Source organism: Drosophila yakuba, chromosome 3L, assembly GCF_016746365.2.
Source record: "Drosophila yakuba strain Tai18E2 chromosome 3L, Prin_Dyak_Tai18E2_2.1, whole genome shotgun sequence".
Taxonomy (NCBI): Eukaryota; Metazoa; Arthropoda; class Insecta; order Diptera; family Drosophilidae; genus Drosophila; species Drosophila yakuba.
Genome location: NC_052529.2, coordinates 13,682,633 through 13,710,038, shown reverse-complemented (window position 1 = coordinate 13,710,038; position 27,406 = coordinate 13,682,633). Strand labels below are relative to the sequence as shown.

Sequence of the window (27,406 nt, the reverse complement as noted above, 5' to 3'; positions counted from 1 at the left end):
AATATATATGCACTCCTTAATATATTTTAAGGTACGTAGAAAAATGTTTAAAAACATTTAAATAGATTTATTTAAACAACCACATCAATATAAATATATAAGATATGTGTATACATTATATTTGTGTATATATTTGGGTTACCATACCTGATACCTACTGTACAAACTAGATGCCATCTCTAATAAGCAGGTGGAGCGGGGGAGTCACGAAAGATGTGTCATCTCCAGCCAATGTCACAACAAAACAAACACCAAGGATAAAATAACAAATATCCGAAATGAATCGCTTCGCTTATGTGGAGGCCCGTCTGAGTCCCAATGAATCCTTCGTCAGTCGCGACAACAAGGTGAAAATATACGATGGCGACCAAAAGGTGAGCAGCTAGCGAATTCACACAATCCATAACCGGTTGTAACTTGTGGGTTCAATCCTTTCAGACGGACTTTGAAGACGGCGAAGTGGTGCTCACCACACACCGACTGTTTTGGGGTCGCCCTGGAGAGATTGCCCGGGCCGCCGTAACTCTTTGCCTGCCACTCAGCTATGTGATATCCGTCAGCGAGGAGACCACTGCCTCCAACTTCTTTGGCCGCAAGACCCGCATAATCATGCATCTGCATCCACCAACGTTGGACAAAGGACCCGGTCCACTGGACACCAGTCGCGCCACCCACATCAAGTTGTCCGGAAAGAATGGCCTAAGCGTCGAGTTCCACAGTGCCTTGCGGGAGACTCTGAACGCCCGTGTCTGGGAAATCCTCTTGACCAGCGAAACCATCATCAATGGCGCGGCTAGCAGTCCAACCTCGGAGCCTGCCAACGATAGGCTGGCACGCATTCAGAAGAGGACAGGCATTGGCGGCATCGAACGGCACTTGGAGGCAAAGGCCAAGGCCACGGATGAGAACATAGCTTTGGCCTTTCAGGATCTTAGTGTTCTGATGGCCATGGCCAAGGACATGGTGGGAGTGTCCAAGACAATTAGCAGCAAGATACGCGAGCAGAAGGGAGAAATATCCGACGATGAAACGGTGCGCTTCAAATCCTACCTCATGAGCCTGGGTATCGATGATCCCGTCACGCGGGACAACTTTACCAGCAATTCGGCGTACTTCAGTAGCCTGGCCCGCCAGATTTGCGAGATGCTGCTAGATCCTATCGAGGTAAGAAGGCAGTTAATAAGTTAAACTTTGTATTGACCCAGTATTACCCCTTAGGAGCAGGGTGGTATGATGTCCCTGGCTGACGTCTACTGTCGTGTGAACCGCGCTCGTGGACTGGAACTGCTTTCGCCTGAGGACTTGCTGCACGCCTGCGAACAGCTCAGTGGTCCTATACGCCTGCGCAGCTTTCCCAGTGGCGCTAGAGTGCTACAACTGGAGTCGCACGATGATGCCCTGATTGCCGTTGACACATTGGAGAAGGTGGAGGCTGCCGAGTCACTGGCTGTGGAGGAGCTGGCCAAACAGCTGGGAATCTCACTACTGCTGGCCAAGGAGCGCTTGCTAGTGGCCGAGCGTCTGGGCAAGGTGTGTCGCGACGAGTCCGTGGAGGGACTACGGTTCTATCCCAATCTGCTGCTGGGCCGGGACTAATTTCGTAGTGTATGTGCTTGTTGTTATGCTTAATAAAGAATTATTACTTTTTATTTAAATATGCCAGGAAGGAGTTTTAAGTAGGAAACCGGTAGGCATAAACTTTATATAAGATTCTTACCACTTTCAGCTCCATTGAAATGACAAGACTGAGGTTTAAATTTCATTTCACACTTTATTGATTAACGGAGCTTCTGCTTTGACTTTGTCGGCGCTTCATTATGTTATAATGATTTATTCGTAATTACTTTAATTTTTGTTTAGTATTTCTCAAGAGTTTTATTCGTAATCAGTTTAATGAAAAGTTTCTACAGTCAGGTATTTTGATAAGCAGTTATTGAATTGAAATTACACATTTATATTAATAGTGGTTTTCGTGTTTACATATATAAATATCTTATGCTGCCGCTTAGATTGCTCCGCATTACATTAATAAATCTTTGAATTACGTTTCAATAACCATTTGATCAGACCACACGTATACGAGTATGTCTCATTAGCATTACCACTCATCTATTTAACTTTCGTACTCAGGTTTTTGGCCAGTTGCTTGCATCGCTGTGCTTGAGTAGCATTTTCCCACTTCGTTATGCTTCGTTTCAATTATTCATTCGGTTTACGTAGTACCATGTTTTCTATTTCGTTTATTCATCTTAAATCACATTTATTATTTAATATTAACATTGAGTAGTTTATGCTTGAGTGTGTACGGTACGGGTACGGGTACGGTAGGGAATACGGGTAGTGGTAGTGAGGTTAATTTCTGTTTTTTTTCTTGCTGATTGAAGAGGTTTATGAAGGTTTTTATGAAAGGTTTACTTTAGGTCCTGTGCTGTGCAGCTGAATCGAACAATGCTAAACAAGTACAGCACTCTAGGCGGTAGTAACATAATAAAATCGTTACTTAAATAAATAATGTCCATCTACAAAAAACTGGCTTAGTTGAAAAACAAATTTGCTTCGTCAAAGCGACACATTTACACATTACTCGACTCGAGTTGGCAACCGTTACTCCATCCTTTCTTCATGATCCTTCAGCTGCTCCTGTCTCTAGTTTCATTGTACATTGCGCTATTACAAATAAATTGTTTAAATAAATTTTGACTTTTGTGTATTTTGTTTTGCTTTCCGTTTTTAATGTTTCTGCAATTGGAAGTACTAAATTGGTTGAGGCTACGAATTGTACATTACAAACTAAAATGTGTGTGTGTTATCTTCTTTTGTGAACTTAAGCTAAGCAATCGATTAAATAATTAGCAATAATAATTTTAATAGTACAATATGAATATTTGTAATTGCTTAAATGAACCCCTACCCCGGTTCATATGCTCTCGTAGCTAAACGTAATCGTAATCGTAATAATTAGAATTTCTTTACAATTAATTTACGTGTTCTCTTGATTTTCCTCCTCATATTATTGCTTTCCTTTTGTTTCCGTCGACTCCTCCCCTGATTTACAGCTTAAAATTAGCACGCTTAAAGAATTAGTCTTAGGACTTAACGAACTGGAGTCGGGGAGCCAGATTGTAGTAGTTTAAATGGCTATTGGGCGCGGGACATATTGAAACAATTTCCATATATATAAATATATATATGTAATATATATATATGCGTATATACAACTAGATAAATATTATTAAGACCTCTACACCTAATTCGTTTTTGCCGGGGGGGACACAATTAACACAAGCGCAGTCGGCGGAGCAGGGCCAGGCCGATTGTGGTTCAGCTCCAGCACCAGCTCCTAACTAGGTTGCACAACTATGAGCTGCCATGCTGTTGCCCATGCAATTTACACTTACGATTACACATCAAAACATATATAGTTATATGGGTATACAATGTACGATAGTAGTGATAGTTAGGAGGTAACCATAAACTATAATATCAAGCAATACACAACGCGTAGCCTTCTACTTGTTCGCTCTAAAGCTTCATCTCTCAGTCGTCCCAGTCGTCTCAATCCCAGGCAGTTCACATCCCTTACTTGGTCGCATCGGTGGTGGAGCGCCGCCGGTTGACTGCAGCTTGCTGCTGCTGTTGCTGCTGCTTGGCCGCCGCCAGAGCCGTTAGTGTCCGTTGATTGATGGCTCCCGAGGCGGTGGTGGCCCTACCGGCGATCTGAATGTGCTGCAGCTGCTGCTGCTGCTGCTGTTGTTGGGCCACCTGCACTTGGTTGGGACTGGGCAGTGTTTGCGACGACACCGTGGCGGTGCTCTGCTGGTTGAGTATTCGGTGTTGTTGCTGCAGCTGCTGTTGCTGCTGAGGCTGTTGCTGCTGCTGCACGGGCGCCTTCACCGTCTTCAGCTGCAGCTTCTGCGCGGACATCACAATCGGAGTGGTGGTTAGGTTGGCGCTGCTGGTCACCACATTGGCAGCTAACAGGAGGAGAAACATATCCGCTTAAAATAGTCCGAAGAAATGAATATATTTTTACTAACCGTTTACGGGTGTGGTGGCGATCTTGAGCGTGGAGCCACCTATCTGCCGCTGGGTGGTGATGAGCTGCCTGTTGGCCAATTGCTTGGTGCCCACCACCTGGACGTTGCGGGCACGCGGCTGTATGGTGCCCAGCAGCTGGATGGCCGCGGTGCTGTTGCCGCCCGACTGCGACTGGATCGTCTGCTGCTGGACCGTTTGCTGGGCGATACCTATACCACCACCAACATTTGAGGTACGTATTGTTTGAGGATTTAGTTTCTGTACACCGGCACCGACTATTTGAGCTGTAAGCAGAGAGAGAGCAGAACGTGGGTGTGCGGGGAGATTTTTTTTTTGGTTGTTGTTTTAGGTTGCAATGAGAAATGTTGTAGGTCAGAGGTCGGGGAGCCGCCAAGCCGCCAAGCCGCCAACTTGGTCGCTAAACCAGTACGAACAGTATGGTTGCGGTTATACATAATGGACTCTCTAATCTCAAACTGATGGCATTTGGGGTTAGGACACACAAGACACACAAATCGGATTGGATTGGATTAGTTTAGTTGCATGAGGGATCGAAACGAGATGTTAACGGGTTTGTGTTGTATGATGTTGTAAACGAGAAACGAAACAGAAACAGAAAAGAACAAAATTAAGCATGTTCAATCAAAAGAAAAGAGTTACGTATAAATAATATGGACCGATTATAAATAAAGATTCCCACCAAGAAGCCAGATCCAGAGTCACAAATATCTCTTCGGCCTGGCCGAAACGACAGTGCAGCATTCTTAGCAAGCGCCCGCTGCACTAGAAACGCATTTCTCTCATACTCACCAATGGGAAGGGTCAGCATGGCCGTGGTGGCCCCTGATCCTCCACCGCCGCCCGCACTGCCACTGGTGCTGCTGCCCGCCGCCACTGCTCCGCCGGCATTGTTTGTGATGACCACCGTCTGAGTGCCAGGTCCCGACGAGGGCAGGCTCACAATGGTGCCCGTGGGTGGGGCATGCTGCTGCTGAGTCTGCTGATGCTGCTGCTGGTGGTGCGGCGCCGACTGAGTCTGCAGCGTTATGGTGTGTGGCAGTTGCTGTTGCTGGCTGGAGACTGGAACCGAGACCAGGACACTTCGCTGTTGGCCCTGCGCCGTGCCCGCACCAGTAGCCGTAGTCCCCGACTGCTGCTGCTGCAAACTATTGCCGGAGAATTGCAGCGAGATCGGCTGTGTGAAGCCGGGTATTTGCACCTGGACATTCTGCAGGCCGGCAAAATTAGCCATGGCGCCCTGCAGCTGAGACAGATTGATGCCCTGCAGGTTCAGGGTGGCGGTGGTCTGTTGCTGCTGCTGCTGCTGTTGTTGCTGCTGCGGCGAGGCAGAGGGCTGCGGATGCGGACTAGACATGGGCGAGTGTATCGAAGATGTGGCGGGCGAGTGAACGATGGTTTTTGTGATGAACTGCTGCGTTGGCTGCGGCTGTTGCGGCGACATGTGTGGCATGGAAACGGCGGATACGTTTGATGTGACATTGCTTAGGCGCTCCAGCAGAGCTTGGTTTTGGTGCGTCTGCGACGACTGCGAGTGATCCGAGCCCGATGGCGAGGGTGTAGCTGCGTTGGTCAGCAAGGCGGACAGGGCTCCACCACCACCGCCACCACTTGATGTGGACGCCAGATTGTTTGGCACGGCAAAGCCGCTGGCATTGGAGGCGTTCGAATCGCTACCTGGAGATGGAGCCGCCATGCCCACCACAATTGCGTTGGGCGGCGCTGTGGTGCTGTCTCTTCTCAGGGAGCTCAGTATGCGCTGCTGCACTGGGACCGTTGGGCTCTGAATCCATGCTGCAGCTGCCGCGGCACTGTTGCCCGACGAGATCACTGTGTAGCTGGTGGTGGGGTTTGTCATGACTGCGGGCGGCGAGGCCAACTGCGAGGCGAGCGCCGACATGGACACTCTCACCGTCTGACTGCCGTCGCCTGCCTGTTGGAGGTGCGACTGCCCGGCTTGGTTGAGGTTGACCGCTATCAAATTGCCCGCGGAGTTTGTTCGAAACGTTGTCGTTGTGGTGCCTCCACCGCCAATCTTTCGATTGGCGTTCAACAGATTTTGCAACACTTCACTGGACTGCTGCTTCCGCTGCGTACTCACCAGCGTGGGTGTTCCACGGGTGGTCTGCACATAGGTAGCAGTGGCCGCATCCGCGGTGTTCGGAGTCGCCTGTTGCTGGTGCTGCACAAGCGTCAGTGTCTGCGGTTGCTGCTGGCCGGTGGAGGTTGTGAAGGTTCCACTGGCCACGGGTGTGCTGGTCATGGCAGCTGGAGCACTGTTGAGCAGGTTCAAAATTGATGCGTTGCTGGAGTTCTTGAGTGTGGTGGCACTGGTGCTGCTTCCGTTGTTGTTGGTGCTGCCGCCGGAACCTGCAGCATTGTTGTTGCTTGGCGTGTTCCCCGCTGTAAAGCAATTTTTGGGTTGGTATTTAGCATTACTTAGCAATCCCACTGAACTTACATTGCTGGTGATGCTGCTGTTGTTGCTGCTGCTGCTGTTGCTGCTGGTACTGGTTGGCAGAGTTCATGATGCTGTTGACTATGGCGTTTATTGCAGGATTCGGATGTATGGCCGTATTGTTGTTCATATTGTTATTGTTATTATTGTTGTTGTTGTTGTTACTAGTGGCAGTTGTCTGTTGTTGCTGTTGCTTCTGCATGATCTGTTGCTGCTGCACTTTCAGCTGCGTTTGCTACAAAATAGGAAAGTAAAATGTATTGAAAGACTTGAAATGCCTAAAAGACCATGTTCTACTCACCAAAATTGGCACATTTGAGTTGAGCTGAGCACGCAATGCGGAGTTGGCCCCCACCACGGAAGTGCCCTTCACCTGCTGCTGTTGCTGCTGAATGGTGGCGGGCTGGATGGTTATGCCCGAGTGTTGCAGGGCCTGGGCCAGCTGTTGTGACTGCTGCTGGGGCTGCTGCTGTTGCACAAGGACCAGGGAACCATTGCTGAGGCTAACTTGGTGCGTTGTTGTGGAGGAATTGCTGCTGCCGGTGGCCAACTGCTGAAGATGAATGTGTTGTTGCTGCTGCTGCTGCTGTTGTTGCGGGACAATCTGCGCTGCAGCTTGCTGCTGCGGTGCCTCAATTGTGTATGTTTGCTGTTGCTGCTGCTGCGTTGATTGCGGTCGGAAGTTTTGCTGTACATTGATTACATTACTTCCAGCCAAATTGAGAGTCTTTTGAGTTATTTGTTGTCGCGGCAGTGCCACATGATGCACTGTGGCGGATAACTGCTGTGTCGCTTGTTGTGGCTGCTGCTGTTGTTGCTGCGGTTGCTGTTGCTGTTGCGGATTGGCGACCACAACGACTTGCTGTTGCTGCTGTTGTTGCTGTTGCATTTGAGCTTGACGCTGCTGCTGTTGCTGTTGTTGCTGCTGCTGCTGCAAGAGGATCCGCTGCTCATTCGTCAATCCCGTGTGAGTCACAATTGGCACATGCCCGGGTATCAAATGCGTGATTTTGACCGCCTTACGCCCCTCCTCGGTGAAGATCTCGCGGAACTGCTGAATGTATCGATTGGCATGCACCCGCGTGCCCAACGCAAAGCGGCACGACTCGCCGTTGCGCTCGCCCTCCCGGTAATCTCGGTCCACATACAGCTCGCCAAGATACTCTGCATCGGAGGGACGCTGGAAGATGGACAGCTTTATGTGGTATAGAGCCCGCCGTCCTTCACTCGCCTCGCGCTCCGTCTCAAGAATGTATTCCTCGACCAGTTGCGGTTGGAAGTTGTGACGACAGTTGGGCTGGCAGCCGTCCTTGCAGGCCTCACTGAATTCGTTAAGTGGCTCGAAGGCCTTGGCATACTTTTCCACGCTGATCACGTGCTCGGGCACCTTGAGATTGGCGGGATACTCCAGTGTGGGCGGACGAATGGGCCGTATGACCTCGTGTGGTCGCCGGGGCACCTTCGATGTGAACGACGACAGCATGGCCCCCACCAGCGGATTGTTGGAAGGCGCCGTGGCGGGGGTGGCATTGCCGCCACCACTGCTACTTCCCGTCCGCGGTCGCTGGCGCAGGCGAGCCAGGTAATCGCACAATTCCAGTCCGTGATGGTGGGTGAATTGGTCCAGCTTGCGCTTCCGGTTGATGGCCGTTTGGGTGAACTTCTTCATCTGGCGTCGCAGTTCGTGCGAGTTAAAGAGCTGACGCTGATGCTGGGCGTTGATGGCCTGCCTCCCTATGCTGGGATCCGGCTCCAGACACAGCGGCTCCGCCGTGGCCAACACCAGCTGGCTCTCCAGGGCGAGCTTGTCTTCCGCCGGCAACTGGCTGCCCATTTGCTGCACTTCCGCGAATAGGGTGGCGTTCGTGGGCCTGAGCAGGATGTGCTTCATATCACAGATATTCGTTGAGGTGGCAAATGTCTGGCGAAAGTCGCGGATCTGGGCGATAACGCAGCCGGCATAGAAGACGCTCGGCTTGGCGTACACCCGTGTTCCCTCGCCATCCGACAAACTGACGGTCTCCGCTCCGAGTAGATCCATTAAAAACTCCGGCAGCATTTCACGATCGATGCATTGCAGCAGCAAATCGTTCTCGTAGGGCCACCGAAGCACCTCCACGAGTCCAAAATCGTGTTTGGCCTGACCCGCCTCCGTCTTGGCTTGACTCTCGTCCTGTGCTGGTGGCTTGGGGCGACTTCGATGACTGCCCGTTCCCGTACCCAATCCCGCAGCATCGCCCGAGGACTCGTCCTTGTCCGTGGTGGACCATTCGTTCGTTTGCGGATTTAGCACCATGTGCTCGTCATAATGCAGGGCCAGCGAGTATCCCTTGTTGCCGGGATACAAGTTGACCACAATCGTGTTGAGCTTCTCCCGATCCACCAACCGCTCCAATGTGAAGGATCGGGTGCGCTGTTTTAGCTGACGAGGAAAATAATCCTTACAAAAGTGTCTGACTTGGATTGGCGGAATACTTACCCCTGTCTCGGCAAAGTAGTTTAGGTCGTTGCTCAGCAGTTGTAGGTACAGGTCCCTTATTTTCTCGTGCAGATTAAAGAACTTGCTGTTGCCCGACTGGCAGACGGAGGAAGGTGGCTTGCTGTTGCTATTTGAGGAGGCAGCGCCGGCGCCAGCGCGCGCTGATTGCGACGACGAGGTGGCCGTGGAGACTGATGCGGCGGGTATAGCTGAGCTGCGACTAGAGGAGCTGCTCTCCTTGCTACTGCTATTGGACTTCTGGCGCTTGCTGGGCGACGACGTGGGCGATGCCAGGACATGGTGATTGTGCGTCTGGTGGAGGTGATGATGGTGCAGGTGGTGGCCGCCGCCACTGGCTGTTGAGTTGGCGGAGGGTGGCCGCTTCTCGGACTTCTTGCTGGACACACTGGCCGCTCCCGTTGAGCTATTGCTCAGGCTGGAGTTAACGCCCGGCGGCGTCGACAGCAGCAGATCGGGCACCACCGGCGACGGCGACGTGATTGAGTTGAAGTTCGACAGCGTTGTGGTGGAGGATGAGCACGAGGAGGGCGACGGAGCGATTGCAGTGGGCAGGCCGCTGGGCGTGGCCGAGGTCGGCTCCGTGAGCAGACTGCCCAGTGAGCCGCCAGTGCCCTCGGTGGGGGACTCGTCGTCATCGAAGATGCAAATGGGCGGCTGGGCAGGAATCTGTGGTATAGCCTGCAACAGGCTGGTCTCCAGGTACGATTTGCTGCTCGAGGAGGCGAACTGCTGCTGCTGGAGCGTGGGATGCAGCTGGTGGTAGGATTGCTGCGGCTGCAGCTGCGGCGAGGCACCAGACGTGCCGTACTGGACGAACTGCGTCTGGTGGACGCCCGAGCCGTGGGCGTGGACCGCTAGGCCCTGGACATGGTCCGCGTTGCTGGAACCCTTTAACTTTTTGAGCGTGTCATTTATAATAAACTGGCGAAAGAAAAAAAAATGCAAAATGAGAATGAGAATTATTCGCTTCCAGGCTAGATGGAAAAATGCTAGGGCTTACGTCGGCTTCTTGGCATGAGGAGTCCAGGCTTTGCATGGTGGTGCCAGCGGATTGCTAGGGGAGACCCAACGGAGGATGGCGCACCCAATTACCGACGACATCCAAGCACCAGTCTACGAACAATCCTGGCCAGGATCGGCGGCATTCGCATTGCGCTAGCAGGTGTCCGTGTTGCCAGTGAATATCGAGTTACGAATTTCTAGGACCGCAGACGCAGGGCTCTGTTGTTGTCTCCTACTTTCGCTGACTGCTGCTGCTGCTTCTGCTTCTGCTGCTGCTGATGTCCATCGGTTAGTTTCGCCACACTCAGCAGTCGGCTGTGCCGCATCAGGATCGTTTTCGGGTGCTCCGCGGCCCGTCTGTGTGGCGACTCGCTGCACTGGTGGATAAGGACACTGAGATCGGATCCCGATGGCGATTACTGCGGATTCTTCACTCTTTTTCCACTTCCACTGCTGCTGCTGCTTTGCGTGACATTTTCTCTCTGCGCCCCTCTGCCGACGAACTCTCTTTCTGGCGCTGCTGCTCCGTGAATTAGCAAGGTCGCGCGCTCTGCTGCGATTGTGGGGCGAACAGTGGGCTGGTTCTTTAATAATACGCCGAGGATTGCTCGCTTTTAATTGTTTTAAAACTTTGTTTTATGCTTTTTTTTGCAATGTAAATGTACTGTACGATTCGTGCCGTGCGAATGCCAACAATCGTTATCGTTCGCGGTGAATGGCATTGTCGCCGTTCAGTGCACTGTTGGTGGTGTGGGCACACTGGCTGCCGTGCACATTGTGCTGTTAGGCGCGCGCTGTTATCGCTCTGTTAGCCGCCCAACCGTCATTTGAAAATTCAAAATTTGCAATTTTGCGCTTAACTTCCCATTTTCTTTGAATAAAAAGACAGAGTTTGTAGGATTGTTCACTTATGTTTAATAGGTATATTATTAAGGATTAGTCTCTACCAACTAAGCGTTAAGAATACAAAATTTTGTCACTTGTACGTATACACTTTGTCATACACATGTATCCATATATATATGCATATGTATATTATATCATAGATATCCGCGCGCTAACCGTTATCAATATTCAATAAAATCATTATATCAGAAACTTGTAATACACTCGCAGTTGAAGAATTTCCGTTCACATCAGCATGAGATCTTTAAACGTTAATTGTGTAGTTTGAAATATTTATAATAAAAACAGCTCTTGAGTTGGATCGTTGAGGATCAGGGGTTGCTTTTGGGTTGCGTTGGGTTGTGTTTTGGGGATTAGGATTAGGATCGGGATCGGGTTATGTGCGGTTGGGTGGGTGGGTTGCTCGTTTGCTCCTCCTGCTCGTCTACTCCTTGTGACCGCCCTGCAGCTTCTTCCAGGTTTCGCCCAGCGCCTTGGCAAAGTGGTCGTCCACCGAGGCTTCAGTCTTGGTGAATATCGAGATATTCGTGGACGAGGTGGGCGAAGCGGGCGGCGTCTGCGTCGAGGAGGCAGCCACGGCCGCCAATCCGGGTTCAGCCTTCACGCGAATAATGGCCGGCATGCTGGGCGTGGGCGTGGGAATCTGCGAAGGCGTCGGATTCGGAGTTGGAGTCGGTGTCAGTGTTGGCGCCACAACGGTGGTGTTTCCGGCTATCCCATAAGCCGGCGGCGGTGGTGGTGGCGTGTTGTATCTCGGCGGCGTGTGGTGGGGCGTGTCCAGGATCCGCCTGGCCGCCACCGCTGTCTCCATCACCTGGCTGACGGCCGTGGGCAGCGGTGGCGCCGATCCCGTAGCCGAGGGTGGCGGCGATGGCGGCGTTTGGGTGCGATGCAGTGCTAGCGACAGGGGTAGCGGTTCCTCCTGTGGCGGCGGCAGTTCCGGCTGCTGGGATTCTGGCTCCAGAATGACCAATCCCGGCTTGGGCAGCGGCGAGCGATGCTGCTGGTAGTGTAGCGATGCCACTGTGCTGGTTGACGAAGGCGGTCCGTAGGCCAGCGGCGAAATCTGCTGCTTGGGAGTACCGCTTGGCGAGGGCGTTGGTGTTGGCGTGGGCGTCGGCGACTTCTTGGCGATCAGGGCGGCATAGTTCTCGCCCAGTGAGCGTCGGAAGTGCTCGTCAATGTCGCACATCGCCATGTCTGCAAGGCAAATCAAATCGGGTTAGTATGATCATTGACCACTGATGTGTAGATGAGCTCTCACCTGTGGATTGGGCCTGCTCCGGTGGTTCTCTCTTGGGTGGAGCCTGGGTGATGACGCTGGGTCGGCTGTTGGCCGCGTAGTTGGTCCCAGGCAAGGGTTCGCGATAGGGAGGCGGCGGCGAGGCTCTCTGCTTGAGCGCTCCCGTTGTCACCGACATGTCAATGGGGCTGTCCATGTCGCGGTCCTCTCGATCCCGATCCCGCTCCCGGTCCCTCTCGCTGCTGCCCGCCTCGTGCGGCTGGTATCCGGCACTCCGCTGACGCCGCTCGCGTCGCCACTTGGTGGTGGTCAGCACCTTGGACGTCGCACGCATCTCTGCAAGGAGAGAGAAGAAACAAAGAGAGTCAAAAACAGTTTTCAGGGAAACGAGTTATCTGTTTGTGGCCATCTTTTTGGCTAGCCCTCTGAATAGTAATAGTCCATGTCCATATAATAAACAAAAATCGAATTTCAATTAAAACCCATAAATTTGCTGTGGCTTTGCGGTTGATTTGGGTTTTGTCTGGCTAGCGATTCACCAATGCTCGGTGCGGTGCGGTTTACGTGTCCGTCGTCTTGGCTGCGATTATGCGGTCGATGAGTGGGCGTAATGAATCAGATGGCGAGGCGGAGCTGACTCTACAAAGGTTCTCCTTCACCCGATCGCCTGCCTGCGTCTATATATCCAAATCTCTGCCCCCTGGAGCGCTCCCTCCTGCAAGTTTGTTGCCTAAGTCTTTCGTTTTTTTGAATGAACCTCAGCCAAAAGCGCTGCAAAGTCGCGGAACGGCCAAGAGCGGCGGGGCGGGCGGAAGAGGTTAAGGCAGCACAGAAATTATGCACAAGAAGACGTAGCCGTCATCAGCAAAAAAAAAATATGAATAAAAATAAAAAAAAAGGCACACACACTCGAGCAAATAAATAATAACAACAGAAAGCATACAATCGAAACTCCGCGGCACAAACAAAATTGGTTACGAAAACCCGTTTGGTCTACGCTCTTTTTTGAGTTCGCCTCTGTGTGCATGAGTGTGTGTGTGCATAAAAGTCTGGGCCTGGCCTACACTGCGCGAAACGCAGGAACGTGCCTGGCCTGCTAATGGGCGAGTGACCGAGCTGCCGGCGTGGGAAGCGGCCAAAACTGAGCGTGGGCATCCCGTCGGGATGAAAGATCCATCCGCTCCAGGCGCTCAGTGTAGCTGCTGCAGCTTGCCAGGAAACCAAGTTTATAAATAAAGCAAAAGGCTGGCTGGCAGCAGCGGGAAGCCAGGTCCCAGAACCCAGTTTCTCGGCCGATATCGAAGGGGCTGGCAAACCAGTCGGGCGACTTCTGCACATTTCGAGCAGCGCTGAGAGCTCCATCGGAGGAGGAGGAGGAGTAGCTGCAGTCCCAGGAACCCAGGCATGAATGAATGAATGAATGGCTGGCTGGGATGGAGGCGGTTGGCGTTGGCGGAGGAGCAGGAGCAGGCGGAGGGAAAGGAGCAGGCGGGAGCGTTGTCCTGTTTTTGGCAACGTCACTGCGGGGCTGCCATATATTACTTCTGCTGCTGCGAGTCCAACCAAACCGGAGAGGCAGAGGAGCACCAGTCAGGGGAGCCCAGAAACTGGTCTGCTCCGAGTGGAGCACTGGGCGCGGAGGCTGACGAGAAGGCGGAGGAGGAGGAGGATGCAGAGGAGTTGGAGTTGCAGGCCAAGAGGCATTAAAAACCAACAAACACGGAGGCTGGGAGCGAACTTGGGCCTGGGCTTGGGCTCAAGCGGATGATGATGGGGATGATGATAATAATAAAGAAACATTCAAATTTTATTGCACATTTCCGGTCGACGGACGTCGTCGTCTGTTGGGGGATCGGCGGTTCGACAGCAAAAACAGCGACAACAACAACGAAGACGACAACGACAACGATGGAGCATGGAGCATGGAGCATGGAACATGAAGCTTTCTTTTTGAGGCTCCCCCTCTTTTGCGGATTGTGGTCTGTTGCTCCCTATCTCACCTTCGCCGCCACCGCATTTTCAGCATCCTCTCGGCATTGTTTATTTGTTCTGCTGCCTCTGGCGTTTTAATCATTTCTGTATCGGCTAATTGGCGATAAAGGGGAAGTCGATTCAATGGCAATCTGATTCCGAATTTGGTGGAGTTCGTAAGGGGAGCTGGAAACGAGGTTAAATCGATGATACAAGCAAGGGACATTCGTGGGATCCATAGCGACAGTTAGCTACAACAAGGCTCAAAAAATCATACGATTTAGAGGTAGAAACCTGGTTTTGGCATTTGTAAAGTGAATTAAGGCAATAAAGAACCACTTGAATAGGCTATAAACAACCCCAAAGTTGAATAATTAAGAAATCAACGTATATGTTTCTTTATAAGGCTTTGTCATCGGTTTATCATCAACTGTTATCCTAGCATTGCCCAGTGCCCATAATTCGAATAAGTAGAGTAACTTCATTACTTCTTGATGTGTTTTGTGCAAAGCAATTACATGGAAAGTCAAATAATAAGCTTTTCATTTAGCAATAGTAATTGTAGTCAAAGTATTCTATAAAGTTTGCCCATTACAGCAATCAGACATCATTATTATTGTACAACAAAATCGAAGCATTATTTCTGGCGAGACATTTCACAATTTCCGGTGACGGTGGGCCAATCTCGACTTCTTCACCGCCGAGGTGATATATCAGCTGGCTGGCGATTTGAAAGCCGGCCCAGTGAGATCCCAAAATCTGGTTCCGAGCCCGGGGAACGCGAGAAAGAGAGGGGCAGAGGCGGAAGGAGAGAGACGGCGTGCGAGAGTGACAAAACTCAAGCAGACTTGCATGCTTATATGGCCTGTACAGTGTACACTCCGTAAGATTGTACTACAAATGGCAGCAAAGGCAGAGCAATAGCAATAGCAATAGCAATGGGAACAGCGTTTTGTGGCTTATGCAAACAAGTTGTTGCTGCTCTGGTTGTTGTAGCTTTTGTAGCTTTGTGTACATATTTATTTTTCCATCGTCGTAGCCGCCACCGCCGTCGCAGGCGTTTTTCATTATTTGTATATTTTACGTTTATTTCTTTTCTCGCGCCGGCTCGTGAGTCATGCCCGTAACCACAGATCCGATCCCCAAGCCCCCGATCCCGATTCCGATCCCGGCCAGACTTGCCGCTGTACCCGCATTACCCGCTGGCCGAGTTGATTGCAAATCTGGTTTTAATATGTCAACAAATTAACAAAAGCAAAGCAATACCAAGTGGAGCCAAGCACAGAAGCTCCACACAGCCCCTAAGTTCCACCTCATCGTCAGGCAGTAGTGTTTTTTTTATGGAGGTTTAATGTTTAAACAGGCGCTCATTTTTTGCTCTTTCTCTGTCTGCTTTTTTTTTTTTTTGTTTTCTGTGATTTTTGTGTTTGCCTGGCGTCGCCATGTAATTGAAAGCATTTGTGTGATTTGTGCAATGTCGCCAATTAACGCGCTGGAAGTGGAGTGCGAGTGTGAGTACGAGTGTGTTTTGTCTGCTTGTTTGCCAATTGGAGCCCGAAGCCAATCGATGGCGACGGGGGAGCGCAGTAAAAGTGTTGCCAATTTCATTACCAATTTTCCAGTTGGCACAAGCCGACTGTAGACGCCATCGATACGCTCTTGCAGTCGGCGTGACCGATTGCGTTTGCCGCCACTGCCGTTGCCAATCTGAGTCTGGTCTGAGCCCCAATCCCATCGTCATCACGTTTACGTTCACGTTCACGTCCACGTCCTGGCCACACGCCGCCCACTGGCTGATAAGCCAAGGCTTAGCGAATCGCTTCCGATATCCCATTCATCAGCGGAGTGGGCGAGCGGTTATCGTGGCCAAGTGGCCAAAGGAAAGGGCACGTTCGCCGATCCATTGAACTTCAGCACCGAGTGATCAGGCGAATGAGTGTAGCCTCCACGTGTGCAGCAGGTGCAGCGACGTGGTCTTCACTTCCCCACTCTCCGCTCCACTTTGCCCGCCTCCCACCAAGATGGTTCCAAACGAATCATGTTATGTTCAATGGACAGTCATCTCAAGAAGTGGAATGCTTTCGAATGTTCGCTAGGAAACATACACCTTTTTTAAAGATGTTAGTAACACATTAAAACTCTGCTCTTGAAAGAGTTTATATAAACAATATTCCCACTGTTTCCGAAACTTATTTGATTTGGTTTGAGAGCCATCATAGTCTAGCTAAGATCTTGCAGTAATGAGATTTCTAGCAAAGCGGTAACAAGAACTCCCTTTACTGTCATAGGAAACTTTGGGTAAAATGCAAAGAACTTTGGGACTTTTTATATGCCAGATTTGTATACTTATATAAATATTCAAGGCTGCAATAAAACATCTTCAGATGTTTGATAATTTGGTTGCTATTATAGTTTTCAGTTCAACACAGCTATGTAATCCAAAACTGGTAAGACATTGAACATCGACTTGTAATAGTGAGGTGCAAACAAAGGGCATTATATGAAACGGCAAATTATTTTTGAAAGGGGTTGTACTTGTGTTTAAATGCATTTCAGTACCAAGTTATTGATAAACATTTGCTGCACATAATTCTCATATTTATTTACTCAAATTTGAAGCGTACCATGTGCCGACAGTATGGCTATTTATAATCGTTACACGGAATCGTCATAACGTTACAGAACAGAACCCTGAACTTTAAGGCACCACGGAACAAATTGTGTGTTTTGATAAGGGAAATTAAAGAAACTACGAATACGAAACGTGAAAGCAAAGAGAAGGGGAGCTCCCATTCAAAAGAATAGAAACAAACTTTGTGGCCTCATGTGCCATCTTCCCAATGAAGTGTAAGCAAGATCACCAGTATGTGACAGATTCAACCTTTTCAGTCAGAGGTCAGTCATTTCTTTGAAGTAGCCCTTGAGAAACGAACCTGAGTGCAACTGCAACTGCTGCTGCTGCTGCCTGTAGAGCTGGTGGTGCATGGCGGCCGCCTGCTGGAGATCTCGCCACGGCTGCCAGAGGAGGCTGTTGGCCATGGAGGAGGCGTTGGGATCGGCGCTCGCCTGCGGATGCTGCTGCTGATGGCCGGACTCCGCCTGCAACGCATGCAGCTGCTCCAGATGCTCCAGCTGCTGAGGATGCTGCACATTGTAGAACATGGCCCTCTGGCTGGCCAGTTGGACTTGTTGGTCCGCCAGCGCGGCGGCCGCTCGGGCAGCAGCCACCTGGGCCAACGTGCTGTGCGAACTGGAAGTGGACGAGGCGTTGGAGGACGTGGAGGGTCCACTCGAGCAGGATGCGGATGAGATGGAGGCCGTCGAGGAGGCGGATGATGCGGGAGATGCTGCTGTAGCTCCGCTCGTTTCCGCGACCATGCGCTGGATTTCCTTGTGGTAGTAGTAGTCCTCGAAGGCATCCAGCAGGCAGCGATAATCCAAGCGGAGAGCCATTCTACTTGATGGATACTCAATTAGCTGGGCCACTCCAGCCACTTCCTTCTTCTCGATCCAAATCTCTGGAGGGGATCGATACTCTCAACCCACAACCACCGCCGAAAAGCCGACTCAGCTGATTCAGAAATCCAAACGCCTTGGCTGGCAGTTGGGGGCGGGTATCTATCAATCGGTATCAGTTGAATTACTCCGCGGATGCTGGGGAGCGGCGCTCTTTTCTGTTGCCTTTATTATTTATTTGTTTTTCTTTCCCTTCCAGTTTATGATTACTTTTTGCGCTCGGCGGCAGATACAGATACACGAATGTGCGCCACAAAACGAGCCGCAAGTCGCGACTATAGATACAGATACAATCTGTTTCTGTTTGTCTGTTGCCTTTTTTTTTCTTCTGCGATTTTGTTTTTTTTTTTTATATTTCTTATTTTTTTTTTTTTTGCGCGAACCGCGACTCGGGTTACAGTCTCTCGCCAGTTGAAACGGAGACTTTGGCTCTGCTCCGGCGACGTGAGCCTCGAGTCGACATTTAGCAAAATAAAAATAGCACGCTCTTTTTTCTGGCTTTTGCCGTCTTTGCCGTCTTTTGTTGTTATTGTTGTTATGGCGGCTCTGTCGTCTCTGGGTTATATGTGTTTCTTTTCCGAGTAATGATTTGCATAGAAATCGACAAATCGCTGACTGAACTTGAGCGCCAGTTTCGCTTTCAGAGACCGACGAACTGAACTAAACTGAACTTAAACGAAATGAACGGGGCGGCACACACGAACCGATCTGGACGCACGTTCCACGCCACAAATCGTAGTACGAGACGTATAGCAAGGTATCAGTAGCTATAGCAGCTATATAGCAATAGGAACTGTGCAGCTGAGTAACTGAGCAACTGAGGAACCGTGCAACTGAACACCTAAACAACTGAGCAACTGAACAACTGAGCAAAGCGACACCGAACTGGCGGCTTCCACGGCCAAACTCAAACTGATCGTCGAACAGCGAACGGCGAACGGCGACTTGAAGATTGCGACTGGGGCTTGCTGTATTATTATTATTATGGGGGGGCTTTCGAAGCTCCACAGCCGAAGCCGAGTCTTCCGTCTTCGGTTGTTCGGTTTCTTCGCCAGCCTTCGTCTTTCGCTCGTTCGCTGGGCTGCAAAAGTCTCCACGGGTCTCTGGATCGCTGAAGAAATCGGTGGGGAAGGAAAGGGTTGGGATCTGTAGAGTTGGGGGCTTTTTGTTTCATTTCTTTTCTTTTAGAGCCATTTGCACTTGCGCCAGTTGTTGTCCCTTGTTGTTTTTTCGTTTATTTCTCCTCTTACCAATTTCCGTTTCGACTCTGGTTGGCCTGGCCTGTGTACTGGACTGAGTTGGACTGGCTTCGTTCGTAGTTCGCTGGAGTTCTCAACGGATTTGGGATCTCTGCTTGCTTTCGGTGATTTGGTAATTGAAAAAGTACAACTGAAAGACAGGCAAAGAAAGGGGTCCAGTGTCGGGGTACGAGTATATCCGCTCGTAGGATGTGGCCGCCACGCCCCGTTGCCCCATTGATGCTTGGCAAATTGGGCAAAAGGGTAACGAAATGGCAGCAATTGGGAATTGGCCACAGTCCGCGCGAACTCTTGCTGTATGCTGTATGCTGTATGCTTTGGAGCTGTGATGGCGATGGTCTGCGATTTTGGGTAGGGCCAGTCGGGTCGGGTCGGGTCCACATGCAGCACATGCAGCACATGGTGTGGGCGTTCTGGCGTTTTGCCGTTCTTTCATGTTGTCTGCAGCGCTCTTTTGTTTTTTGTTTTGGGCCCGGTCACTGCATTGGGCTCATTATAATGTTTACCCAGAGTTTTGCCGCAAACCAGCGTAAATCCAGCAACGTTTGTATCTGCGTGCAAAACTACCTACGTTCCACCGATTGCCTCGTATGTGTGAGTGTGGCTTGCGAAAATGACAACCGACCAGGAAAATGAGGGTTTGCCCGAGTAACACCGACAATAGAATACCTAGAATTCTTACTAATAACCCAAATTACAGTTTTTTCCATTTCAAAAAGGGATCATAGCTCCATTCTTAAAACAAAAGCGTGAATGAATTGCCCTAAGGGATATATACTTTCTAGAAAGTCTTTCAAAACAAACAAACTCTTATTGATAAATTATAAATGTTGGTTATTTGGAAAGAAATTTTACCAAATACCTTTAGTTTGTGCTTACAAAATACCTTTGAAAGAACACTTAAATATTCTTTAACTATGCCAAAATTAGGATTCAGAATTTAAGAATTTTAAATATATTTATATATATTTTTTTTAACTGTAGGGATAATCACTCTCGTTTATTCTTAAAAAAAACAAGTAAAGAAAGATATAAACAAACAAGAATTTGGGCGGAAAACGAAAAAAACAGTCCTGATAACAACAATATTTTATAATGATTTGGTTTAGAGCCACATACATTTAGGAATCCAAAGGAAATAGTTTGAATTGCGAAGCAACCGATTTCGGGCACCCGAAGCACGTATTACTTTTAGTTAAGAATGTTTAACTGAATGCTTGCATAATAAGAATGCAATGAATAATTTATAAAATATATAAACGACTAAAAAAAACTATTGTAAACCTATAGCAGACTTTTGTATAAGTCTGCAACAATTTAATTTGCCCATTTCGCAGAAGAAAGGTACTAAAACATGACAATGACCCACAATCAATCAACTTCAATTACGCCAAATTTGCGCCACTGAGAACTGCAGTTGCAGTTGCAGTTGCCTTGGAAAATCAATGCAAATAGCCGCAGGACAAAGCTCATCACATAGCCAAGATGTTCGCAGCGCTGTTTGCGTTTGTTATTGGTGGCATACAATAGGTCGACGGTACGAGTACTACATGCTTGCGGCTGCTTTGGGGCTTGGCTCTACTCCGTTTGGCTTAGTTCAGGCCACGGCTCGTCCGTCTCTCAGTCCGTCCAAACAGCAGCAGCAGCAACAGCAACAGCAGTTACCATTGCTGCAACTGCAACTGCAACTTGGCGGCAAGAAAACGGCACAGAAGCAACAGCAACAGCAACAGCAGCAGCGCGGCAGAAAGCAGAAACCAATAGCGACAGAAACTCGTTTCTAATTCAATAGCAGGCCCATGAAATTTTACGCCCGATTTGTAGTACAACCACTACTGTTGTTGCCCCATGAATATTGCTACTGCAACGCCAGCAGCAGCAGCAACAGCAAAAGCGGCAACATCGACGCGGCGAATGAAGCAGAGCAAAGAGGGAGTAGAGTGAAGTGGATCGACTTGGATTGGAGCAGAGCTGAGCTGGACAGGAGGAGGCGACTCTTGCACATGGCTGCTGATCATATGGCCCCAGTTGGCCTGCCCCGAACCGACTTGCACAAGCTCAGCTGTTGATCTCGCGCCATCCACTATATACCATCCACCAACCTCCATCCGCCAACCAATCGATCGATCGATCGATCTATCCATCGATGTTTCTCCGCTTATGGGCTGCCTTTTCTCCATCTTTCACCATCGACCGTCGCTCGTTTGCTAATCCAAGTCACAAAATGTGCAATTTTCAGCTGTTAAACCACCGACGAAAAATCGAAAAAGCGCTAAATGTAACGTACAGAAATCCAGCTAATACCATTGACTGGCTGAGTAATGGATTGAGTGCTCCTAGGCTTCGACTTCGACTTCGACTTTGGCTTGGGCTTTGCTTTTGGTTTTGGTTTTTGGTCTTTGGCGCTTACTCATCATCCGAGGCGTTTGTTGTGCGCGAAAATTTGTAGTGTAGCGTGAAACATGCGCACGCATGCGCAACGAGGTCAATCGAATGGCAATCATGGAAAAAACGAAAAACTAAAGCACTGCAAACAAAAAGAAAAACCATAAAACAATGACAACAAACGGGGAGAGATCCAAACAGACTTTGGGGCAGAAGACTCCGCTCCACTGCGACTGGCTGACTGACTGGCTGGTTGGTCCAAAACAATGGCAACAAATTACCGAAATCCAAACATCGTAGACCAGAGCAGCAAAGTAATGTAAGGAGCAGCAAAAACTGGATGAGCTGAGTGGGTAAACTTGACTTGGGGGCACATAAAGGGTGGCAGCTGCTCAAATTATGCGGGCAAGCTTACAGAAGCCGAGTGGAAAGCCCCCAAACTAATTTAGTTGATGCTCTGCCTCTAATTGAGACAAAAAATAATATATCTTGCCCAGAATATATATATATTTCTTAGAAATGCGTTTCAAACATTTAATAATACGGGCCAGCTTGGAAAGTGGAAACTAATGATTTTAATGGTTTAATTTATAACATAAAGGGCAAATTACACCAAATATATCCACACACAGAGCTAAGCAAAAAAGTCACTGAAACTTGTCTAGAATAACATCTCTCATCTGGGACATTACTTATGTACCCACTCCGCCCAAAGACAGGTTACTCAGAGCCAAATTTCCTAAGCTTTTTTCCACTTCTGCGACGGCGGCTGAATGACCAGCTAAGCAGCAATTTAATATTGCCCCATTGATTCGAAACTGGGAGAACCGAAATAAAACTCCGGAAAATGCTTTGCTAATTGAAATTTGTGTTGTTTGGAAATCGGCACAGAAACATGAGATCCCTTGCCTGTCAATTTGGGTCAGTGTAGTGCGGAAGTCACCGAGATCTGACTTCTTGATGGGAGATCTGCTCTGCTCCATAGATTGCGCATAGATGATGACACACAGAGATGAAATGGAATGGGATGAGGTGCGGTGCGGTGGCTGATGTGACTGAGGTGGCCGGCAATTTCCAGAACTTGTCGATAGCGAAGCAACAAGACAAATTATGTTTATATCTCAGCCGCAGCCCCAGTTTGTGAAATCTAACAATCTAATATATGTATATATCTAGTGGGTACATAATATATACGCAGCGGAGACAACACAAATCAGCGGCAAACCAGTTCAAAATTTAAATAAAACTCGAGCGTGCGCGCGATTTGAAGAGAAACTGGTTTTCGATTGCCCAGAACAGCAACAAAAACAATGCGGCACAACAACAAGAACAACGGGCGACGATGGCAAATAGACACAACTAACAATAACATAAATATAGTTGTCATTATAAAATATCATCCGGTGGTAAATCAAGCGTGAGAAAAATCCCAATACATTTTAGCCGAATTTCAAATCGAACACCGATCTATGAATCTAGTTTCCGATATATACCTATATATATAATTATATATATACATATATAGATAGATAGAAAGATAGATGGGCAGAATAGTCTGCTGTGTTTGCGAGACAACTTTCATTTCGATATTGTGCGCAACAAGTTGATTCTGCCGCTGCATCTGCCACCTCTTCCTGTGCAGAGTGGCTGGCAAAAGTCGCGCGGAGTGAAAATTTATGGCAAATAGGCAAATGTTATGTTTAAATAAATAAATAGCAGTCGCTCGCGACTCGGCAGTAGCAGCAAAAGCAAAAGCAACATCACAAGCAGCAGCAACAGCAGCAGTAAAAAGAAAGGTAATGCTCTAGTCCCAATCTGTGTCCCCATCCCCAACCCCATCCAAATCTACCAACTTCATCCCAATCCCCAACCCGAAGCCCATCAGCGCACCAAGCCAAACCAAACCAAACGGAGCCAATCCAATCCCATCCCATGGCAATAACAAACCCAAACTGGTTTGCCCGCTGGATTTTCCTATGGTCGAGATTTGCGGCAATTATGCGCACCGTTTGGCCATTGCCAGTAAAAGGAAGAGAGTGTTGGCCCACAGAGTTGGCACTGCCACTAGCACTAGCACTACCACTGGCACTGGCTAAAACGGAGAATTGAAAGGCCATGTAAATTACCTGATGAGCCAGGCCGTCCCCAGCACCATGCTCACCATAGCCAACGGTTGGTGTCCATCTCCAGCTGTGCCCGGCCAGCCGCGCTCGAAATTGCCACAATTTTTCTTTTGTGCCCAGGCTGCCTGGTTAGATGGCAGGCCACAATTTGTGTAACTATTTGTTTATTAATTATGGCCTGGCCATAGAGTTAGCTCCTCGGCAAACAATGGAAGGGCCGCTTAATTAACGGCCCGATCGACCCGCTTTTCTACGTCGCCGTTGATTTATGAAGATCCAGAATTCGAGTGCCTCGTTCGATTATGACAAATTTCCATTAATCATGCGCAGGTTAACGACATTTTGCATTTTGGCTGCTGCCGATCAATCAAATCGCTCATCTCCGCTAAATCATAAGAGACGAAAAAAGGTCTAAATGGCTGATTTTGATTTTAAGGCCGCTGCATTAAGAACTCAATTGTTTGCCAATTGCTCATGGTCAAAAATCGCGCACAAATCGCATACAAATCGCCCACAAATCGCACACATATCGCCAACGAATCGCGTGGCGGTGTCTTCAAATATTTATTCGAACATCGAAACCATTTCTCTTTCTGTATCGGGGGCTATCTCATAAATTCAGCTCGCTGTGTTGACAGCTGTACGCATATATATCGGCTGCGGAATTTGTCAAATATTCAGAATTATGGCTGATAAAGCCGTTCCCCAATGGGTAAATAAACAAAAACCGAAACAGAAACAGCAAAATGAAACTGAAACTGAAATGGAGGCAAACATAAACATAAATTGGGGCGGCTATTATCGGCATTCCATGGCTGTGCAGGCATGATTTGCATGTTATCAGTGGCAAATGAGCAAATGGGCAAATGTGTAAATGGGGGGCGAAATCACAGCCCAAACAGAGGGCTGTGCAGCTTATCGCCGTCGCCACCGCCCACCCCTATAAATTGTGCAATTACCCGGAGAGCATGCCTAATCAAATTGCCTTTTTGTTTAACAATTATACACATATTTGCGATCCAGCGCACTGAATGCCATACACTACTATATGGCACTCTCTGCCGGCCATTTCTTTGGCATGTCACGCGGTCGCTCGAGTTGCTTGTTTGTCGCTCTGGGTGGTGTGCTGTGGTGTGTCGCATGGTGTGTCGCATGGTGGGCAGAGAATGCAAATTGCAAATATATAAAAGATATGTCGCCAGTACAGAAATATGCACTACGAACCAACGAACGAACAAATGCCCCTACCACATCCACTCGACAATTCGTGCTCGTCAGCCGCAGTGGCACTACGAAAACGATGGGCTGACTGTTTGGCTGGTCGGCTGGGTGGCTATTATTGATAAGGGGTCCCCGGGTCCGGTGGCCGACGATACTTCGCATATGCCATGCCAACCGCTCGACTGCCTCGCCGCTCGCCGCTCGGCCATCGAAAATGCGGCATTTGACACATTTATGAAAATCGGAATCGGAATGCGCCGCAAACTCATTTTGTTGGAATGTTTTGTTGTCGTTTTTTTGTACGAAAATAAAACATTTCTCGGATACGTCGAGTGTTTATGCGTTCGCACAGTGTTCGCGGCCAGGAATCCGCCTGCCTCCATTGTCGCGCTCATCGATGTCGCCGGGTGGGTAGAATTTCGGAAGACACTGTCTGAGTGGGGGATCGCGGTTACAAAGAAGATGTCAGCCGGAAAGGGGGCACTGTTGCAATCGTGAATCATGACTGGAGCACGCAGAAGGCCTGCGCCTGGATACACCGAAAGGAATTAACGCTCAAAAGCAAATCTTAATTCAAAGGTCAAATGCAATTACATTTAGCGGGCAGTTTGTATATGGCAGCATGTGATAAAAAGAGGAAATGGTGGGGCACGTATTCTTTGCGAGCTAAATTTGGGTTTACATTTGAATTTGTGCATAGCCCACTTGAATTTGAACAGCATTTGTAGGGAGGTAACTACAACTATTCATCATTCTATGTATTTGAATAATAAGCAGATTAGATTTTATTAACTAGGCTTGAATTCTCTAGCAAAAGCAATTTAAAATCAATTCTTACACGTTGTTTCTATCTATGATAAGACGTTGATAGTGCAGAATATAGTGATAGGCTCAGGTTATAATAAAATATAACAATAAAATGTCAAGCCTATAATCTATTTATATAAATCAGTTTATAGTTTCTAAAGTTCATTCACATACACATTAAATCCATTCTGAAATTGCTTTATATTTTTAAGAAACTACTACTAACTTAAAGTGCTTTACATTCCCTTGAATCTTTTAGATGCTAGTTGTTCATAACATTGGGATATTTCTTTCGGTGTCTGACACATTGTTGAAATACTTTCCGAGTCTTCTTGGCTCAAAGGTGAAAGCCATAAAAGAGCTGTGTGTAACCCCCACCCCCACTGCCCCGTTGGGTTGAGTACATCATGGCATGTTGTTGGCCAAGTTGAAATCATAAAAATTGTCGACTCTTTTTAAACGGAATTGGTTAATGGCTCCAGTTGTTATTTTTGGTGTGGAAGTCTGGAAGTCTGGGTCGGATTGGTTTGGCTTACTTACCGCTGGGATTGTTTTGCACCATGGTCGCTGCTCTAGAGAGTACATCCAGCGCCGTTTCCATGATGATCTCTACGCTTCTACGTGGGATTGGACGTGGATTTGGACTTGGACTTGGACTTGGTTTCGCTGCTCCTGCACCGACTCGATCTGCACCGCATGAGTTTCACACTGAAAATGCAAAGAAATTGACCATGAGCAACCGCACACACACGCACACACAGACTCGCAAAGGCACACACATCACTCGCGTACATGTGCATACATATATACACCGAGATATCCGAGTGAAAAACTGGATATATCGCCCGAGCCTGGCATTGGCATATATGTAAATGGAACAAAACCAAAACCAAAACCAAAACCAAACCAAAGCGAACAAAGACTGACTGGCTGACTTGAAACAAGTAAGACGAAGGCGAAATCCTGCTGCCAAACAGTTGCCATCTGATCGGAAAGCTGGGGAAGTGGTGATGCAGATGAGGGGTCGGGCATGGGGGCGGGGGCCACGATGCACTTGGGACTGGTTTTTTCGGAGCCACCAAGACCAAGAGTTCGGGGGCTGCTCCGTTGAATATTTCGGCAATGACCAAAGCACAGCGAGTACAGCAGCCAAAGCCATATTGTTGCTAGCCAGTCAGACAGCCAGCCAGTCAGCCAGCCAGTCAGCCAGCATCCGACGTCTAGTTTCCACATAATATACGCAAATATCAGGCCACAACAGTGGAGCCACTTTACCTTTCGCCAGGTGTACGCCTTCAAATCCTCGCTGGAATCCTGCTCCTTAGCTGTACGGCGATTTCTCCTCGCCAATTTTCACCGACTTCTCACGATTTGCGCTGGGAAAAGCGGGGGTTCGATGGTTTTTGGTATAATTGCAATAATAGTTCAGTTTGAGTTAGAGCTGGCAGATACGTCGATGTAACATCGATATGACAAAGTCATCAGGCCATATTCACATCGATACTTGTTCAGCCTTACCAACACCAACACTGTGAAGCGGTGACATCAACCCAATGATAACTTTAGCGTTAACTAGAACCATTGTGAGAAACCTAAGTTACACGTTCACATATGGTAATGTACCTAAAACTTATATTTTGTATATCCATGGAAATTAAAAAATAAACGAAAATAGAGGTAATATCAAAATATGCACCGTCTTTCAGTTACTTCATTTTGTTCCAGAAACGGAAAGCATTTCTTTTGTACGAAGGAACAATTAAAACTACTTAAAATGTGCAAAGGTAAGAGTTACTAGATACATGTGCTAAAAGTAAAAAGGTAATGTGAGTCAAAGCATTTATTTCGCACACAGGTAAAGTTAAAAGTACTTTAAATTTGCCGAGGTCTACTACTAGGTACTCTCTGAAACCTATGATAGTGAAATTGAATTTTACATGAATAATCGATAGTTGCAGA

At 48.5% G+C, this 27,406-nt stretch overlaps 3 protein-coding genes across 5 annotated transcripts; 1 reads left to right on the top strand and 2 right to left on the bottom strand.

Moving 5' to 3' along the window:
• Positions 1 to 187: 187 nt before the first annotated feature.
• Positions 188 to 1,655, top strand: LOC6534030 (vacuolar protein-sorting-associated protein 36). The gene is made up of 3 exons (XM_002094681.4): positions 188 to 374; positions 439 to 1,164; positions 1,219 to 1,655. The coding sequence occupies exons 1-3, from the start codon at positions 279 to 281 to the stop codon at positions 1,594 to 1,596; spliced, it is 1,200 nt and encodes a 399-aa protein (XP_002094717.1). The 5' UTR covers positions 188 to 278; the 3' UTR covers positions 1,597 to 1,655.
• A 1,055-nt stretch (positions 1,656 to 2,710) lies between these two features.
• Positions 2,711 to 10,715, bottom strand: LOC6534029. Of its 2 annotated transcripts, XM_002094680.4 has the most exons (7): positions 10,015 to 10,714; positions 8,994 to 9,935; positions 6,816 to 8,936; positions 6,518 to 6,749; positions 4,849 to 6,459; positions 4,038 to 4,322; positions 2,711 to 3,974 (listed from the first exon to the last, which is right to left on the bottom strand). In XM_002094680.4, the coding sequence occupies exons 1-7, from the start codon at positions 10,048 to 10,050 to the stop codon at positions 3,580 to 3,582; spliced, it is 5,622 nt and encodes a 1,873-aa protein (XP_002094716.1). In that variant the 5' UTR covers positions 10,051 to 10,714; the 3' UTR covers positions 2,711 to 3,579. The 2 variants fall into 2 exon arrangements, with proteins under 2 accessions (XP_002094716.1, XP_039230627.1); XM_039374693.2 differs by lacking the exon at positions 2,711 to 3,974 and having other exon boundaries at positions 4,227 to 4,514; positions 10,015 to 10,715.
• A 196-nt stretch (positions 10,716 to 10,911) lies between these two features.
• On the bottom strand, positions 10,912 to 26,911 carry LOC6534027 (vegetative cell wall protein gp1). 2 transcript variants are annotated; one of them, XM_015194886.2, is made up of 4 exons: positions 26,723 to 26,911; positions 25,988 to 26,155; positions 12,187 to 12,501; positions 10,912 to 12,122 (listed from the first exon to the last, which is right to left on the bottom strand). In XM_015194886.2, exons 2-4 carry the CDS (start codon positions 26,046 to 26,048, stop codon positions 11,347 to 11,349), a joined length of 1,152 nt encoding a protein of 383 aa, XP_015050372.1. In that variant the 5' UTR covers positions 26,049 to 26,155; positions 26,723 to 26,911; the 3' UTR covers positions 10,912 to 11,346. The 2 variants fall into 2 exon arrangements, with proteins under 2 accessions (XP_015050372.1, XP_015050371.1); XM_015194885.3 differs by lacking the exons at positions 25,988 to 26,155; positions 26,723 to 26,911 and adding an exon at positions 17,070 to 18,616.
• Between the last annotated feature and the right edge of the window lie 495 nt (positions 26,912 to 27,406).